Source organism: Crocodylus siamensis, chromosome 6 (assembly GCF_052110815.1).
Source record: "Crocodylus siamensis isolate JL-2025a chromosome 6, ASM5211081v1, whole genome shotgun sequence".
Classification (NCBI taxonomy): Eukaryota; Metazoa; Chordata; order Crocodylia; family Crocodylidae; genus Crocodylus; species Crocodylus siamensis.
Genome location: NC_143400.1, coordinates 7924829 through 7942811, shown reverse-complemented (window position 1 = coordinate 7942811; position 17983 = coordinate 7924829). Strand labels below are relative to the sequence as shown.

The 17983-nt window shown below is 42.5% G+C and overlaps 1 protein-coding gene across 2 annotated transcripts in view; it reads right to left on the bottom strand.

Moving 5' to 3' along the window:
* LOC149860850 (cyclic AMP-dependent transcription factor ATF-7) overlaps nucleotides 1-17983 on the bottom strand; it is an 86224-nt gene that overhangs the window by 46675 nt on the left and 21566 nt on the right. For both annotated transcript variants that reach the window (XM_090051979.1, XM_090051980.1), the window contains one exon: nucleotides 13968-14036. In XM_090051979.1, coding sequence (XP_089908105.1) covers nucleotides 13968-14015 — 48 coding nt within the window. In that variant the 5' untranslated portion in view covers nucleotides 14016-14036. The remainder of the gene's footprint in view (nucleotides 1-13967; nucleotides 14037-17983) is intronic.

Below are 17983 nucleotides of genomic sequence, written 5' to 3'. Positions count from 1 at the left end.
TAACTTTCCAGCTGCAACCCCTTAGTAAAAATTAAGTGGATAAACTGTAAGTGCTACAGAAATTAGAATGGATAGAGCCTAACATAATGCAAGGTTATGCATAAGCTTTTCTCCATGTAGCTTTGCTGCTGCACGTTCGTTTTGATCTATAGTCCTTCTCGCCTACCACACTTCTGTTCCTAAACTACTCTTAAGCAGAAATGACCTAGCTGCAGTGCCAAATGTGTAGCATTTCTGCAACAGAAAAATACAGCTGAAGTCACTGAAAAAAAGAAGAAATCAAATTGCTCGTGTTCTCTGGGGACCTGAAACTCAGTTGTTTCTGTATCATCAGCTTCAGAATACGATTTAAAAAAAAATAACAACTTGTAGTCAGTGAAATCATTCTGGATTTTAGGTTTGTAATAGAACATAAGAGACTTGTGTTCAGATAGAGACAAGCCAACACAACAACTGCAATTTGTTCGTAATTAATGCAAGAACATGATCAGGAAACATGTTTCCCCCAAACACCAATTTGAAAGAATATCCCCTAATGCAAATGTTTGAGTTTGCAAATTAAGGGCTGAAAGCACAGAATTAAGATGTCAAGAGATGAGACTTGGTAGCGGAGAAACTGCACCTGTATCTTCAGGCCACAAAGTATCTGGTAACAGGCTGGATGGCCATTTAGCAGTTTTCTAGGATGCTGGCAGTAGAAGGGAAGGCTTGGGAGTCTTGTATGATCATTATGAATGAGTCCCATGTAGACGCTTCATATTGTGCGCCTGCCTGAACCACGTCAGTAGAACGTGATTCGACAAAGTCTTTGATCAAAGGTAAAACCTTGCTTTGAAAAGGAAGCAAGTGGGCCAGCGATTGCCACATGCAAATCGACAAAAAAGCGTGACAGTGAGATGAATACACACCATGATTTCACACTGAAGTCCAGCTCACAGTGCCAAGCTAGTCCTTTAAGAGATCGCTTTTATAAGCCCTGAACATGTCAATACCTTGCAGCAGCATTGTCCTACTGTGCTCCCTGGGAAGCATGCTATTCCAGTCCCAACTAAACCCACTCGCTGGAAAAGTGGATAAAAGGCAACAGGTGAGGGTTTGAATTCCAGGCAATTATACCAGTGACCATAAACACTTCACTTGTTTATTCCCCAAAATAAACCTTGCTCATCTGCCCAAGATGAGTAAGTGACATAACTACCCAAGACGCACTAACCATTTATAAATAACCTGAAGAAGTTCAGAAGCCAGAAAACTTAACTTTCCAAGAGTTTCTCCAGTTTGAAAGAGCTTATGAAGTGGTTTAATTTAGCAAGCTTTACTGCCTAGATTAATTTATAGCTTGTTTTGCGCTGCTGCACGATTCTCCCACCCCCTCTGCGCACACAATTCTTTATTGTCTCAATGTTTGCTCTCAGGGGGGATTTTAGGCCTTTAATGTTTTTATTGTTTTAATCCAGCATATAAAAAATTATTCGAGAGAAACAGCTGGTACAAGTGCTTGCAAAGTGGTGGTGCAGTTTCTGGAAGCAGGTGTTAAATAAACAAGATGCCGTGTTCCTATCGAGATTTATTGGGGTGGGGGGGCAGGAAGTTGTGCAGGGAATCTTTTAGGAACGTCGAGGAAATGATCAAAACCCTTCTGCATCGTCCTTTATAACTCTCGGAAAACCCTATAGCGCAGGAGTGGTCAACCACTGGCCTGCAGGCCAAATCCGACTCATGGAGCCATGGCATCCACTGTGCAGAGCGCTCCACAGGTTGGGAAATTTGGTGGGGATGGAACAGTGGCAATTAATATTGCCACTCCTCCTCCACTGCCAAATTCCCAAACTATGTCCCCACCTCTGTGTGGCTGGGTCAGAGCTAGGCTACACCCCCACTTCCTTTTGTGAGGCCAGACTGAGGTCTGCCAGCTGGATCTGGCCAGTGGATGGACCAGGCACCAGCCACCCAGCCTGCAGGGCAAAAAGGTTGGGCATCACTGTTGCAGTCCTTTACACCACTGCCAAGACCCCCAGTACCTCCTTTATCCTGGGTTTAGGAACCTTGCCCTAAGTTCCTCCTATTAATGCTACTAGCTGTCAGAAGATACAACCCCATTTTTAAGGGTGGGCTGTAAACCCTCTCCCCTAAGATTGCCTGGGTGACCTTTCCTACACAATGCAAAGAAAGAGCTGAAGAAGTTAAAGGCAGGAGAAAATTGCTGGAGTGTTTTCCTCCATATGCCTACACCAAGGCAACAACCCAATGATGTACTCAAGTTGCAGCCATGCAGGGCCTGCCCAGAGGCAGAGGCTCCTAATGAGGACAAACCCCTGGAAATCTCAGGATTTGAAAGAGAAAATCCCTGGGAGGTCACTGTTTATCATAAGCTCTTGACACCTTCTTTGAAAGGATGAAGAGGGCTTTTGAAGGCTCTTTATTCAAAGTGTTACTAAGTTGGGTATGTCTTTAACAGCCCTCTTCCCCCCAGTTTAAAATAGCACAACTAAAACTCCCTGCTCTGAAAAGCTTTACTTTCTCATTGATGGTGATGTGACCGCAGGCTTTCACACTAGGTAGAACCTACAACATTAAAGGCTGATCACTCCCATAACCTCACCATATCATTTGGCCAAGAAGCTAAATATAACCAGAAAGCCGCATTTTCCTGTTAGTGCAAAACATGGGCAAGAATGCTGGCTTCTAACAAGACCATTACAGTCCAGGATAGGAGATGCTGGAGAGACCATGACTTCCACTCCCAATTAATAAAAAAGGGGAGATTTGTGGGCCAACAATGCTGTTCTCCTTGGGATTATTTTTTACTAGAGAAAACAAAACCAGTGCCAAGTGAACCTATGTTGTGGTAAAACCACAACTTGCCTGGGATGAGACATCAGAAGCATCTAATAATGTGGTTACAATGGAAGCAGGTAGTACCTCTCTCTAGAGTAACCACAGCAATTGGGTTAGAAAAGACAATGACCAAACCAAAGCTGCATCTGGACTAGAAAGAGGTACCTGCTAACATAAATATCAGAAGTAATCATACAAGTTTTGATCAGTTTGTGATTTCACAGCAAGCCTCCTTTCTTCATCCGGCCCTCCCTTGAAATCGGTGCTATATTTTCGGATTTCGTTAGGGTAGATCAGCAGTTCCACCATCAAGAATGAAGAATAGGTTGCAGTTGGATCACATGAGGTTAACAAGCTCAGGAGCAGCATTCAATACAGAAAGTATCAGCCCCAAGCAGCAAAGTAACTGGAAGCCATCAGAGGCTTGTCTGGCTTTGTTATCAACTCAAGATTCAGAGCAATCCGCTAAAGCTAATAAGAGATCCTGGCTCAAATACCCAGCTTCACACTGGCAGAATATGAAGAAGTTGGCAATTATGATATGGAACCAGAGGAGAAACTCTGTTGGGGGTTTTGATTGCGTTTTGTGCTGAGATTTGGGGTTTGTTCAAAGCAAAACTCAGTGGGTATGAAACCTGCTCAAAATTAGCACTGAAGAAAACATCCCTGAGACCGCTCGGAGAGTGAAACTGCCATGTGTTTCTGCAGAGCTGATTATATTTCCAAACAGAGAGGGGATACTCAACTGCAGGGGAAACGCCGTACAGTCTCCTGGCTACGTTGGTACCAGAACAAACAAGGATATGGCTCAGTAAGAAAAAATTAACGTGGCCAGAAACCTGGCAACACACGCGAAATTCCAAACTCAGTTCCATTAGCTCGAGCTGTGCTTGCAGCTCGACCAACTGGCACCGCAGGTGTGAAATGCGTGCGGTGGGATCACTTGCATTCAGTCCCCTGTACGGGGGGGGGGGGGGGGAAAGAGGGAAGAATGTTAATACCCTCTTTAAAATATTAAGCCCCGAGTCAAGCGCATGCATTGGCTAGTATGCCTGCTAAATCTGCAGCCCAACGCGTCGTGGAAAGCCCAGTTTCCAAGCAGGGGACATTCTACTTGATCAGCATCCAAACTAATTACATTACTGAAGCAGACTTTCATTTCCCCCCCGCCCCTCAGACAGCGAGAGATGGCATCAGAAAATTTAGAGAAAGGAGGGTTCCTAGCCAGGATTTATTTTGCAGCAGTTGACCAGATAATAACACATGCCAAAATACCCTTGCATTTAAAACACAAGAGCTAAAAAGCAAAACCTAGCTCTTTTATAGGACTTGGAGCTGAAGAGTGGATGGTCGACTGGTATCTATCTATTCTTCCCCAGCAGCAGAAGTTTCACCCTCACCAACAATAGTCTCAGCATATTTCCTTTGAAAAGATGAAGGGCTAAGCTCTATCTTGTTGTTCTTGGCAAAAATCTCAGCAATGGTGGCCACCCCCCACAAAAAACAAAAAAACCCTCCTAAATTGCTACTGCATCTCCATGGAGCATACTGAGTACCAGTTGGTTCCTTCACCCCAGAAGTAGCTGTATTTCAGTATCTTTTATAGCCCTTCTGTCTGGGAAACTTGGGGTGTCTTTTGGGATAATAGGGGCCACAGAAAGGCATTCAGAGCCAACCAGATCCTCAATTACTCCACTGTCAAGTGCAACACATTTACCTTCTCTTTGTGACCTCCGTGTCAGTCCTGGTTGTCCACAAAAAAGATCATGTTTTAAAGACCATCTCTAGATAATCAGGTGGCTACAGCTGCAACTTGCCCTTTCCAAGACTCCTGATGGAGAAGGGAGGAGAGGAGAAGCCGTGGGGAGCCAGGATAAAAACTTCTACATCGCAACCTTAACTTACAGCAGCAACCAAACCTGGCTGAGAAAGCCTGATAAGGGGGGATTATGTTCAGATGAAAGCTTACTGGCACAGATAGCCATTCCGCAAATAAAAATCATGGCTGTGATAGGATCAAGGGCCTCCTCTCTCATCTGTAGCAAGATTAGATAACAACCTCAACCTCCCCCTTGGCAGTTTCTATTCTTGTTGAACTAACCATTAAAACAGAAAGGAACAACACTGCTTAAGTTACCCAACTTCTTTTGTGAGCAGATCCGTGTACTTAGTTGTCCTGTGTGTCTCTAGAAGATAGCGACAGAGCTGACTGCTATCTCACACCGTTTCAGGGGTTTTGGTTGTAGCCACACTGATCTAAGGACATAGGCAGACAAGGTTCTTTGGGTAAATCTGGTATCTTTTATTAAACCAACTCAAATAGTTGGAAAAATTCTTCTTAGCAAGCTTTTGGGCACAAATACCCTTCGTCAGACTGTTTTGAGTGTGATTTTTAATATTTTAGAATGAACGCTCTGTCTAAGACCGCATCAAGCTGAACATCTGCTCCGTCTCCAGGAGAACCTTTGTTTTGAACAGCAGGACTGATGGTAACATATGCAGGTGAACCCACAGAAGGGACAGACATGCAGGTGGCAATGCTGTAGCTGAGACTATAAATTGGAAATTGCATTTATGAAGCATCTTTGTGCACAGAATACACATACGATGGAGGAGTATGGTGGCATTCTCCATTAAACTAGGTGACAGCTACCAACACCTGGGTTTTATGTTCTGCCACAATTGACACACTGCAAAGACTTTCTGCTAAAACCTCTTGATACTTTCTGGCTCGCAAACCAGTTTTGGGATGAGGCCTGTTACTTTCCTACATGACCTCTGGTTACCAGTGCTCCAGCCTGTCCCTGTCTGCAGACAGCAGAAACTGGTTGCTCTTATGGACCTGGCCATTCATACATGGGCAGAGGTAGACCAGTTCTTGTTCTTCATGTTGCCACCTGGGTACAGAATCCCTTCACACTCCAGTGCAGCTGGCTCATAGGACATGAGCTCTTTTAAAGCTGGACACACATCACCTCTTAAACCTAGGTTGAAGATCAAGCCAGGTTCTCTCTACATGCAGTACCATCACCATCACCATGACAATTCTGTCATTAGAACTGATCTGGCAAGGGTCTTCTCTCCTTGCCCCAGGCAGAAAGGAATCTGGCTTTGTCGGGACTGCAGATATGATGCAGTTCCCAAGAAATCCACAAAGCAGAATTAGGAGGTGGCACTTTGGAGAGTCCCTTTCCCGTCTATTCTTAAAAAAAAAAGAAGAATGTTAACACTACACCATATCACCAGGAAACCTCAGGGGTAGGTGCATCTACCTCAATGCAAAGAACATTTGCAGCCTGAACAACACGGAAATATTGCCTCAACGGCAATGCAATCCTATATATGCCCCATTAAAATTCACAGGGCTAGGGCTAACCCTAGTTTTTGGCAACTATGAGACAAAAGAAAGGAGTTAATGACATGCAAACCTTTTTAGACATTTCTGCAACCCAGATCCTCACCAGGCAAAATCTCAATGGCACTTGACTCATACGGACTTCACCAGGAGTTTTGCAAGTGGAAAGCTTGCAGGCTCAGATTCAGGACTACTGATATCAGTAGGCTTGTTGCTGTGAACAAGTTTTTCCAAGGGCAGCTACTGCTCAGAAGGCATATGCTGAGGAGTTGATGGCAGTCCTCATATTAAAAAGTGACATTTGTACTTAGGGCTGAACCAGGGAAGAGTGGAAAGATACTCTCTCCCAAAAATAAAACCCTATTCGTATTTATTTTGTAGAGCTCTTATTAAAAGCTGACTGGGGGTGGGGGGCTGATATATATTTAGGTTTCTTCACATACCCTCAGCAGCATTTATGCAAAAGCCCATCTCGCTGGTTGGCATCTGCACTCTTATTTAGACAAGGGGAATTTTGGAAAGCTGGCCAGGCCCATTTCCATTTGACAGACAAGTGTCTGTGCTGCTATAGGACCACAAGCGTGCTTCAAATGTAAAGCAGAAATGGTATTCTCCAAACTTCATAGGGATGATTAAGTCTTCAAGTTACAGGACATGCTGCTATTAAATAATATTTAAGTCTTTAATTATATTTTAAAACAGCCATTTTATAAAAAAGAAGCTCCGTTATAGTGCTTTTGTAGTTAAAGGTCTGTCAACATTTCCATTTTAAACCTTCATTTCTAGGGGGTTTATAATTTGGTCATAAAAATTCATTCTAGGCAAGAACTTGGCATAGAGGGGCTCAGCCTAGGAGCAATTTTTTTTATTATCCAATTTTGTTTAAATTGGTTTGGCCGTTTTTAAGTTATAGGAGTGTAAAAAAACAAACATTTACAGGTTTCAGATGCCTTTTCAAGCTTATTATTCAAAATTAGCTTTCCCCTCCCCACTTCCAAAAATACCTTCAGCAAAGAGGTGGGACATGTCATTTTGCTGCAAAATGTAACTCTTGGGTTGTCAAGAAATTAATGCATTTTTAAATGCTGAAAAAGGAGCTACTATACACAACAGATACCTATTTTCCTATGGACATATATTACACAGCTATCCAAGCATTTACATTATATAATGTCTATCATTTTGAGCTTGCTGTACAGGCACTGAAGCCATTAACAACGCAATTTGAAGAAAAAAAATATTTCTGAGAGCTTGCACTCTAATATAGCAATAAGACCTTTAACCAAGATGCTTCTCTGCTTTAAGTTGTATTCAGCTGCATGGCAGCCTCAAATACAGGCGTGATGGACATTAGTTTATCCCACTAGGAATCTCTCCCTCCTCCTTCCTCCCATTGATTCCTTGGAGGATTTTGCAAACAAAAAACAAAGGAATTGCATTCAGTGCCTTGGATCTTTAAGTCACAGGTGCAGCAGGGATTCAGTACAGTTCATAACCATATGCATGCACTTGGCATCTGTCCACGCACAACAAAAGCTTGAAAGATGAGTACATTTTGCTTCTGAATTGTCTGTGTTGTTCTGGTTGGACTACTAGTATCCACAACTTTTTATTAGGTATTTCTTTGACAAGGGTGTACCTGCCATGCCCAGATTCTACCGAGCATACATTATTCTCATAAACGTATCCCTTCAGTTCCTTCTCCAAGTAACCCACTCCCTTTGATCAATACCTGGCAGATTTTCAAAGCCACTTATACTCCAAACTCCCACTGCCTTCAGTTGAAATCAATGGCAGCTAGGAATTTAAATACCTTTGAAAATCTGATGCGTCTTGAAGCCCAGTTCTGTAGATACTACAGTAGGATCCCAAGAACAACTACACAATTCAAGCTGAGTTATACATTTGGGCTTAAAATAGGCAAGATCCTGTTTGCTTTGAAAGTAGGTGACCAATCAGCATAAATGTTTCACAAAGGGCTTTTTTTTTTTTTTAATCCTTTGATTTTTCTATTCATTCTGTATCAACAAAGACCACTTAAAATATAATACTGGCCAGAAATCTACACAAAATCTAGTACAGGTAGAACCTGCAGAGAACCAATCTAACGGGGAGCATTAAAAGAAGCTGGTCATATCAGTTTTTCTTTGCTACTGACATTATAATCAAACACTTATGTGCTGCTGGCACTAACACGGTGGTTTAACCCCAACCAGAAGACTGATCGGTGAGGATAGGTGCCCACAAGTGTGGTTACTGAGGTCTGGCATGTGCACCCCCCAGATATATATCCCTCTCTTCTCCACAAAGACCTCTGCGTTCCCATTAGTTTTTATGGCAGAGAAGGGCTCAGGCACAGACACAGCTGGATAAAACTATCTTTTATTGAGCATCTACTGCCCGCCCCATCCCCAACTAAGCATTTAGGAAAATCTTAGAAAATTAATATACTACTTTGTTGTGAGGAAGTCAGTCATGCGGTGTGCAGGTGGCAAGCCTGACGCCACCTTCCCAAAAGCAAGGAACTGAAACATGAACCCAGTTATGAGTCGATCCACTTTACCCTTCACATCAAAGCTACTGCACACAAGGTATCTACTTAGTCGTTCAGGAGGGCTTTGTGTGTATGAATTCAGTTTAAATTATTTGAAAACTGAACTGTGCCAAACAGGAGATTTTATCACACCTTTAACTCTCCTATGAAATAAGAACTTTTATTTCTACTTGGGAGAACTTTTACAATCTTGTCTCCTATGCCTGAAGAAGGATCCTTGTGCCCAAAAGCTTGCAATATTATATTATATATATATATATATATATCAAAATACAGCGTTGGTCTAATAAAAGATAAATCGCCTCTACCATGAGTTCTGATTCCTTTTGCCTCTAGACCCATACGGCTACAGCCTGGACACTTGAGTACCCTAGGGATTTCCAACTACTGGTCCACCTGGGCCGATACAAGGATTGTATTTGATAGCTATGTTGGTATGAGACAAAAAGAAATGCAAAACTCTAGAACTCTTGATTCAGAAATAATACCTTTTATTAGACCAACTGAGAAATCACAAAAAAATAATATATTTTTCTGCAAGCTTTTGGGACCCCACCCCATTCTCAGGCTCAGTAAAGGTTAACGATTTGGGCTGATGCAAGCTTTCAAACCAGCAAACCAAGCTGCTCTTTGACCTGGTGTAGCTCTCACCTACTCAAAACCAAACAGCACCAGCATGGTGCCATTTGCTGTACTGTTTGCATTGTTAACAAGGATGGCTTCCATCACAGGCTAGCCATGACAGCTGAAATCACAGGACCAATTCCCAGGGTAGCTGAGGTTTTGGCACAAGACAGATCCTATTGAGGACAGCCTGCCACAGGGAGGACTCTTGGAGAGAGGAGAGAGCCATTTTTTCTCTTTAATATCCGGGCTTGTATAACAGGAATAATCTATATTCGTTTGTATTATACAGGCTATAAAACACACCTTAGCTTCGGTTCCACATTTAACCAATCACAGGAGCCATTTGTTGCCTCGTATATTATGAAGCAATAGAGATTTAAGAGATAATGGTCATGGCGGAAGAGTATACAAAGCAATAAACTGCTTTTGAGGTTGGTTAAATGCCAAGTGATGCTGAAGCTTCAATGCCATAAACATTATTTCTATTATATGACAAGATAAGAGGACACAATAAACCACAAAGAAGAAAAATCATTTTCTGGCCTCGTGAAACTTCTGGGCTTCTAGTTTCTTGAATGTTCCACGTGCCTCACCACAATGGCATCATCTTAAAGGGAGTAAATTGCTAAATTAAAGGTGGATTTTAAAAAGCAAAGGACTGTGTGAGGCAATTGTATATATCAAAATAGTGATGGAAGAGCCTCCAAATGACCGTTTGTGTCATATATATCTAAAAATCGGGGAATGTTCAGTTTTTGGGAGGTGCAACTGGCTGAAATCCTCATTGTTGAATATGTTCAATATTACTGCAGCTCCCTTCAAAGCAGCTAAGTTTAGGCAACTATACCAGATAAACCTTATTTACTATGGGACATGCTTTTATTATATTATTTCATAGCCTCCATTTCTCAAACCATAAATAAATAAAAAATTCCTGCCCCAGGCATATGCTTTGAAGGTCTGGGTGGCCCTCATGCATACAACACGATCCAGGAGGATCGACAGTTGCCCCCCTCTATATTATTTCATGCTACAGCCTACACCTCTGAATGCTTTCACTATAAACACTTGCTCAAATTCCAGATGTCCAGTTCCCACAATGAGTATTGGAGGTGCCACCCTGCATTATCAAAGAACAATGCTTTGCAAAATCAATCAATGCTTTGATTCCATTTTTCTCTTAAGAATCCTGAAACACTTCAGAAAGGTGGCGGAGTTTCCCCCCCCTCCAACCCTTGCACATTTTTATAGGAGGGGAAAACAGGCAATAATATCAAATTACTGTGATGCTGGGCAAGTCACTTAAGTGACAGCACTGTGAATAGAACAGGCTGACTCCCAGACCTTTGCTCTAAATGTCTCAACCGAGATGTCAGCACTTTTAATTATTCCACATTAATGAGTCAGTGCTGTGTCATTACAACTTTTTTCGTCATTACTTTTCAACTCTAATGACAATGCTCAAGTTGAGTGACAGCATTCAGTTCTGCTCTGGGTGTATTTCATCAGTGAGCGTGCGTTTTGAAATAGAGTTGTTATATTTTAATAATGATTAGCTTGTCACCTTCAGCAACAAGATCTTGTGGGGCAGTTTCACCTGGCATGCCCAACAAAAGCCTTGAGACATGGCTGTCCATCTGTTCCTTTCAGTACAGCAGCATGCCTCCGTATCCCTCGTTCCCTTTAAACAGAGTGGTGGGGCCAAGACATGTATTCTTGCTTGGAGAATAGTTCTTTCCTTCCACAGCAACAGGGGGTTGGGGGGCAGGGGCGGGGTGGAAAATGAAAAAGTACGTCATCTGTCCTCTTCGAAAAGAAGCCGCTGAAACGACCTTCAGAAGAATCTTTTTAAAAAGTATATGCAGTACATTTAGAACTCAGCTGTGTCGCATCAGACTCACTGTTGGGAAGTGATCGTGTACTTAATCCAAAAATAACAGCCATTAAAGACCTAGCAACCAAAACATGTTTACATACCTACTGAAAGCCCGCTAGCTTCAATTATATAGTGGGTATAGCAAGAGCTTCTCATCTAGTTTAGGTGCCCAGCCCCCCTACTGTCTCGTAACAGAGCATTTTTCTATTATTATTTTTTAATTATTTTTACAGAAATTAAACCACCACCACCTACAGGAATGGGAGTGTGTGTCAAAGCATTAATATAAGGGAAACCAATAGGGGCACTGAGTAGACACCAAGGAATGGTGCCCTCTCTTCCATGACAAGGTCTGTTAAGTCAGTAGATACCATTTGGTGGAAGTTTATCCAGAAACAGGAGATAAAAGTAGGCCCCACATCCTCCCTGGTGAAACTTCCTTCTCCCAACTGATAGCTGTTTTGGTCAGGCTCTGAACAGGAGTGACCATACAGGGAGATACGTGGAAAGAAGGGCAACTAGAAACTCAGCGAGGAGTTCTGGAGAAGCCTAGAAAGGGGCTGCAGCCTGACACGTCACACGTAAGCATGTAGTGGGGTCTCCAAGAAGGGTGAGATTGATAGATATGGAGGAAAAGTTGCAGCAAGAAGTCTTCCTTTACCAGTGCACCTAGCTACCAGGCCCAGAGAGAACACCTCTCTCCCCATCTAACCTTGGCCTTACCTGAAAATGGGCAATAAGGGGCCTACTACCATCCAGCTGGGGTGGTGATCTGTGATTCTACGGCTGGGAATTGGACAAACAGTAAGCCATTGGAACAATCTACCCAGACTTGTAATAGGCTCTCCATGAAAGCGGGCTTATATTTTTTTCTAAAAATGTATGTCGCCACTTCAAACAAGAATTCATTCCAGGAAATCTTATGGCCTGCGTGTTATACAGGAGACCAGACTAGATCACAAATGGTCCCTTCTATGGATGAAGCTGGTGGGAACAACCTGGAGTCTAACACTGGAATATTAAAATCAACATTTTTTCAGAATTGTGCCTACAAAGTCTGAAATAGCAAAAGGGAGAAGCAGATGCTTGTATCTCTCATAGGTGAAGGTTGTTTAAAAGTTGCATTTAAATAAATTTCTGGTTTGCTTTAATTACTTATAAGTCTGATTTAGAGGTATAGGATTGAAATCCTCATATCGTTAGGTTCTCAGACACACGTGCCATTTTTAATGACTTGCACAATTTCAGGAGCAAAGGAGTTTGAGATGAAACAGGCTACACAAACAAGTCCACACATCTACCAAGGTAGGGCAGAAAATGCTGCAGATTATAATCTGAAGCAACCAAACAGCCGTGTCTTTTTTAAATAGTTAGAATGCTTGGTTAATAAGACTTTCATCAGTTCTTCCACTCCACAAATAATGAATCTCAACCCCCTTCTCCCACAAAAAGAAAAAACAAAACAAAAAACAAACCCCAACCAACCAAAAAAAATCCCTGTGCTGTCTTAAAGCCTGTACAAGGGTACAGAATTATCCTTTTTAATTGAGACACCCACAAGAGGCATTAAAACATTAAGATTGTTTTGGGTGAGCATTCTGGGAATCAGTTATGGCTCCCAAGTTCACCATAGCCATAACAGTTTGGCAACCCGCTATCCAACAGCCACAGCCAGAAAAGTGAAGCATGTAGGGATCATTAAAGATCTAAAAAAAAAAAGAAGCACAGCACAAAACCTTTACACCAAGAGGCCTGTTCAACTGTTCTGGTACTAAAATTTCAAGACACATGGGCTTTTAGTTCATTAGCTTTCAGTCATCAGGGTATGAAATTTCTGTAGGAATTTACCAATTCTCCCCAATGGAACAGCTTGATCATTCAAATACATGTGTGTCTCGCTCTTCCTTTTTTTTTTCCCCTTTTAAAAAAAAGGAGAGAGCATGTGAGCTGCCTAAAGGTGGGATTGTAAGAAGAGGCATTGGTTTAATGCAGGGGAAGCTGTGTTGTCTGTTCACAGAGATTATGCTTCTCAGATTTTTCCTGGAGCATTAACTGAGCTGCAAAAATACCCGTGGTGGAAGTTTACCAGCTCACATATGGGTCTACTCACCTGCCCTTTATCATGAAGAAAGAGGCTGTTACTCACTTAAAGTAGCATTTGTCTTGAGCACACAAGCACAACAGAATTTCACAGCTACCCCTAGCAGGTAGCCTCTGGAGGAAGACATTCTCTATAGGGGTTGGCTTTTTTTTTTTTTTTTTTTTTTTTTGGTAAGCTCAAAATAGACCCCAGCAGTTTGGGGTTCACATAGCACAAACCATCAACTGTCACATTCTCAGCTGCCTTGCCAAACATGTTATAGCAGCTAACTCATCCTGACAGAGAATGAATATCTGTCCTTTGGTTAAACAGCCTTGAAAGAAGATGAGCAATGCTATCAGAAAACATTAACTGGAGATCAGCATGTTTTCTCTGGGCTGTGCGGGTCTTGTGAAAAACACCAGCAGAATAACAATCCAGCACAAAGGCAGGCAGATTTCATTACTTTGGAGTGCTTGCACTTGCTCATAACTTGGATTTACACACTGCAAATCCTCCGATCTGATTACCTCCAGTGATCACGTAAAACACCAGCTTTAAACTCTTTGCCTCAGCGATAAAACAGCCACTTTGATTCACAACGACACATTCACAATAAAGTATACTGTAAACGTACCTGTCCACAGCCTGGGGCATTGCACACAAACGGCCTGTCGTCTCCCATATTTCATGCAGCTCTGCTAAGCTGAGGAGAAAGGAAAGAGGGGGAAAAATTGTTAAATAAGCTGAAAAAAAAATCAAAATATCAGGAGGAAAAGCAGCTCTTTATAGGAACGTAATTAATCAGCGCGGATGATATGGGGAAGGAAGGTTCTTCTATGCCCCTAGGTCACAAGTAGGGAAGAGGAATTCCAGTCAGAGTTTAAATTAGATTTCAAATGACCCAGTAATTTTTGCATTTTGCAAAGACAAAGTTTTGGCCAGTTGTTAAAACAGCTCATTAGGCACTGTGACAGCTCCAGGCAGTATGGGCTAACAGGGCAAGGGCTATGCAGTCTGCACTCCTGGGTTCAATCACGACTCACTGTCTGGCCTTGGCAAGTGACTTTCCACTCTTTGCTTTTCAGTTCCACCATCTGCAAAATGGGGACAATTCTGTCGTATTTCACAGGCTTAATAAATCTCTCCAACAGAAGGTGCTGGAGAAGGACAGGGTATTAATTCAAGGGTTTGTTTTTCTTTTACTATTTAATATAGTAAAAAAAGCATACACGCGCATACACAAGACAGTGACACGCGACAGAAAGAATGGGCAACCAAGAAGCGCTGAGATAAATCCAAGTCTGCTCTCTGCACAAGTTATATTTTCAATGGGAGAGAACTAAAATTTGTCATTTAATTAATTAAGGGATTATAGGAGTGGTGCTCCGTTTTACAAGGCAATAATCCGGCTCCCTAGTGGGTAAACTGCAAAGCTGATGGCAGGGATAGTTTATCACAGATTATAGCCAAGGATAACAAAGCACTCAGTCCTATTATACTACAAGTGAAGCTATTCTTATTAATAAAAAATAAGAGTAAATAAAGTAACCCCCACCACCTCAAATTCTAGGAATAATGGTTCCATCCACCCACTGATATTTTTATGGCTGGATTTTAAAAAGCTATAATAAAGCAAATGTTATCTCTTCAGGAGGTTTACTGAGTGAGCATGTTCTGGCTGCTCGTGTTGCCTCCAGTCTCACTTACTCCAAGTTCGGCATTTGGCCGTGGTGAGCCAGCCAGCCTGCATTGTTCAAGCCAAGAGCAGAAATGGAACCAGAATGTAGCCAAAACGGGTTCACAAAGATACAAGCTCTTTTAGATCAGCTTTTCCATATTTCTAGCCATTAAAAAAAAAAAAAAAAAAAGCCACATGGTAGGACTGAGAGGGCAGAGAAACCTGGTATTTTTAGGAGCTAATCTGGGAATGTGCTCCAAGGCATGCAGCAAACAGCAAAAGTATGCACGTGCACATCCCATGTGCATACACACATTCATGTGCGTTGTGGAAAGACAGACATGTTTAGCTCATTAAAATTCATAAGGCATCGATTCTTTTAAGGTTATTTTTAAGTGACTTCATTTTTTCTACTGCAGCACAGAAGGGCAATTGCAAAGCTGAAAGAGCTGATGAGATGTGGACATTTTCCCCTCTAAAGTGCCAATTCAAATCTGGCAGGGTGCCATCTCGTAGCCCGTTAGTTGTGCGTTACGAGTAGATTGCAATGTGGCTCTTGAAGAACTTGTACCACAGTACTGAACTATGTTTAGATTTGCATGCGAGATCGAGGGCCTATGCAGACATGAAACCACAGCTGACAAATAGCCTTCATACAAAAATAAAGAATAGTAACCAGGATGCTTTGTTAACACAATCAAGCATAATTTTAAAGCTTGAAGAGCAAATAAGGCAATTCACAGCCCCAGCCTCCAATCCTTCCAGAAAACCTATAGGGAATTTCATAGATTTCATAGATTTCATAGATATTTGGGCTGGAAGGGACCCTAGAGGATCATCAAGTCCAGCCCCCAGAGGATCATCAAGTCCAGCCTCAGTTAGCTGGGCCTTACTGAGAGCACTAAAAGCCCAAGGTTTCAAGAAACGTCTCGATGCCATGGGCACCTTATGGAAAGGGTCCAGCTTGCAGGCAGTCTCCGAAACCACAAGACTATCTAGCTGAAGGGTCTCTGATAACAACCCCCGCAAAGACAGGTCCTTGGGAAGCAAAGTACTCAGGATCCAACCAAGTTAACAGCAGAGCCTCAAATTCTGCCCGTAAGTTTACTATAAAACTAGTGCAGGTCCCAGGACACACATGTAGTTGCTTTTGGCTTGAGGCACCTGTTTCCTGAAGGCTCTTAAGATTAGCCCTAGAGAGCTCATTACGGGGCTTTAGTCCGAGATGGCAAAGCATGGTCGATAACAAGATGAATGTCTTATAGAGGTTAAAGCCCTGACAAGCACAGACAGACAGAAACTTAAATGTGGCTTTTTCAATCTGAGATCCTAAATTGTGAACAAAGTAAATGCTTTCTCTCCATCGAGCTGGAGGAGTTTCACACCACTCTTTCCAAATGTCTAACCAGAGTCTACAGTATCAACCTGGGCTCCTCCAGAATGAGTCTCAACTGGGCAATCCTCAGCCGAGATCCAGCCTCATTCAGAAATGGGGGGAAACCTATTTACATAAATCAAGAGTCCAGCAAAATGGAGATCCCAGGCACGGTGTTATCACCAGAGATCCTGGTTTTCTCGGATTTAAAAAAAATCCCCAATTTTTAGGCTAAAAAAAGTAACCCCAAATCCACATTTTTCCACGATTAAAATGAAACATCATTAATACATATCTATCTAATAATATACATATCTATCTATCTATATATATATATATGAGAGAGAGAGAGAGAGAGATCTTTTGATTACAGAAAAATGTGGATTTGGGGTTACTTTAACCAAAAAAATTGTTGGGGGCGGGGGGTCTTTCTTTTTTTAACTAGAGAAAACCAGGATCCCTGGTTATCACCAGCACACTGAGGGTGCATCCAGACAAGCATGGACATTTGTTTCCTCGGGGATAAATAGCAGCGGCACACCTTGTGTCGTTGCTACCTGTCCCCGGAGAACACCTGTGCAAGTTTGCGCTAGCATGCGGCAGGTTACCCTGGGTGGGGTAGGTGAGGCTGGGGCTGGCAACTGTGCTGTTGCCAGTAGTCTTACCTGGCATCCTGGGGGTCCAGGATCTGGGGCTACAGCTATGGCAGGAAGCCTGGCCAGCAATGTGCACTGTAGCCATATGTATTGCTCCACTTTTTTTTTTTTTTTTTTTTTTTTTTTTTTTAAGCGTAGGGGGTTTTTTTGGGTCTCCCAGGGTCAACCCCCCCCCCCCCCAAACCAAACCAAACCAAACCCCACACTGCAAGGTTGCAGCATTGAGAACACCTGCAAGCGCAACGTGCGGCACCTGCGGCACCACATACCGCATTTCCGAGTGCATAAGCTTACTGTGCCACTCAATGAAAACAAAGGGTGAAAAGAACAAATGCTCCTGAAAATAACTGCAATTTCTGAGAGAGCTGAGCAAGGCATTCTAAATAGATCTACCAACAGCAGCTAAAGATCAAAACCTTCTACCCAAACCCTTGCACTCAGATGCATCAAAGGAAACCAAGATATCTAAAAGAGTAATCAGTTTCTTTTCTTTCTGCCCAATGCTGCACCAAATCAGGATCCTTTCTCCAGGTCTCTGGTGGGATGTGATACCAACAGAAGATACACCGAGTAGAGACTGAACACAACTGCCTACTTAAAAAGCCCTTGGAAGTCTGAACCTACAACTGTCCTACTTTTCCATTTTGTTTTTAATGGCAAAGGAAGACTTTGGACTAACGGGCATGCCAAAGCTCCTCAGCACTTCCACAACCTAGGTGAGCAATTACAAAATCACAGGGAGGGGGGAAAAAAAAAAAAAAAAAAAAAAATCAGACGGGAAGGGGTAGAGGTCATCTAGTCCATTCTCCCAGCCCGAACGGTGGGAGAGGGGAAATCAGTGTTGGTTTCTACTGTTCCAGATTTCTAACCCATTTAGCCCATGACTTGTGTGGTCTTAGACAAGTTGTTTCCTCTCTTCATGCACACGTTTCTCTTGCTAT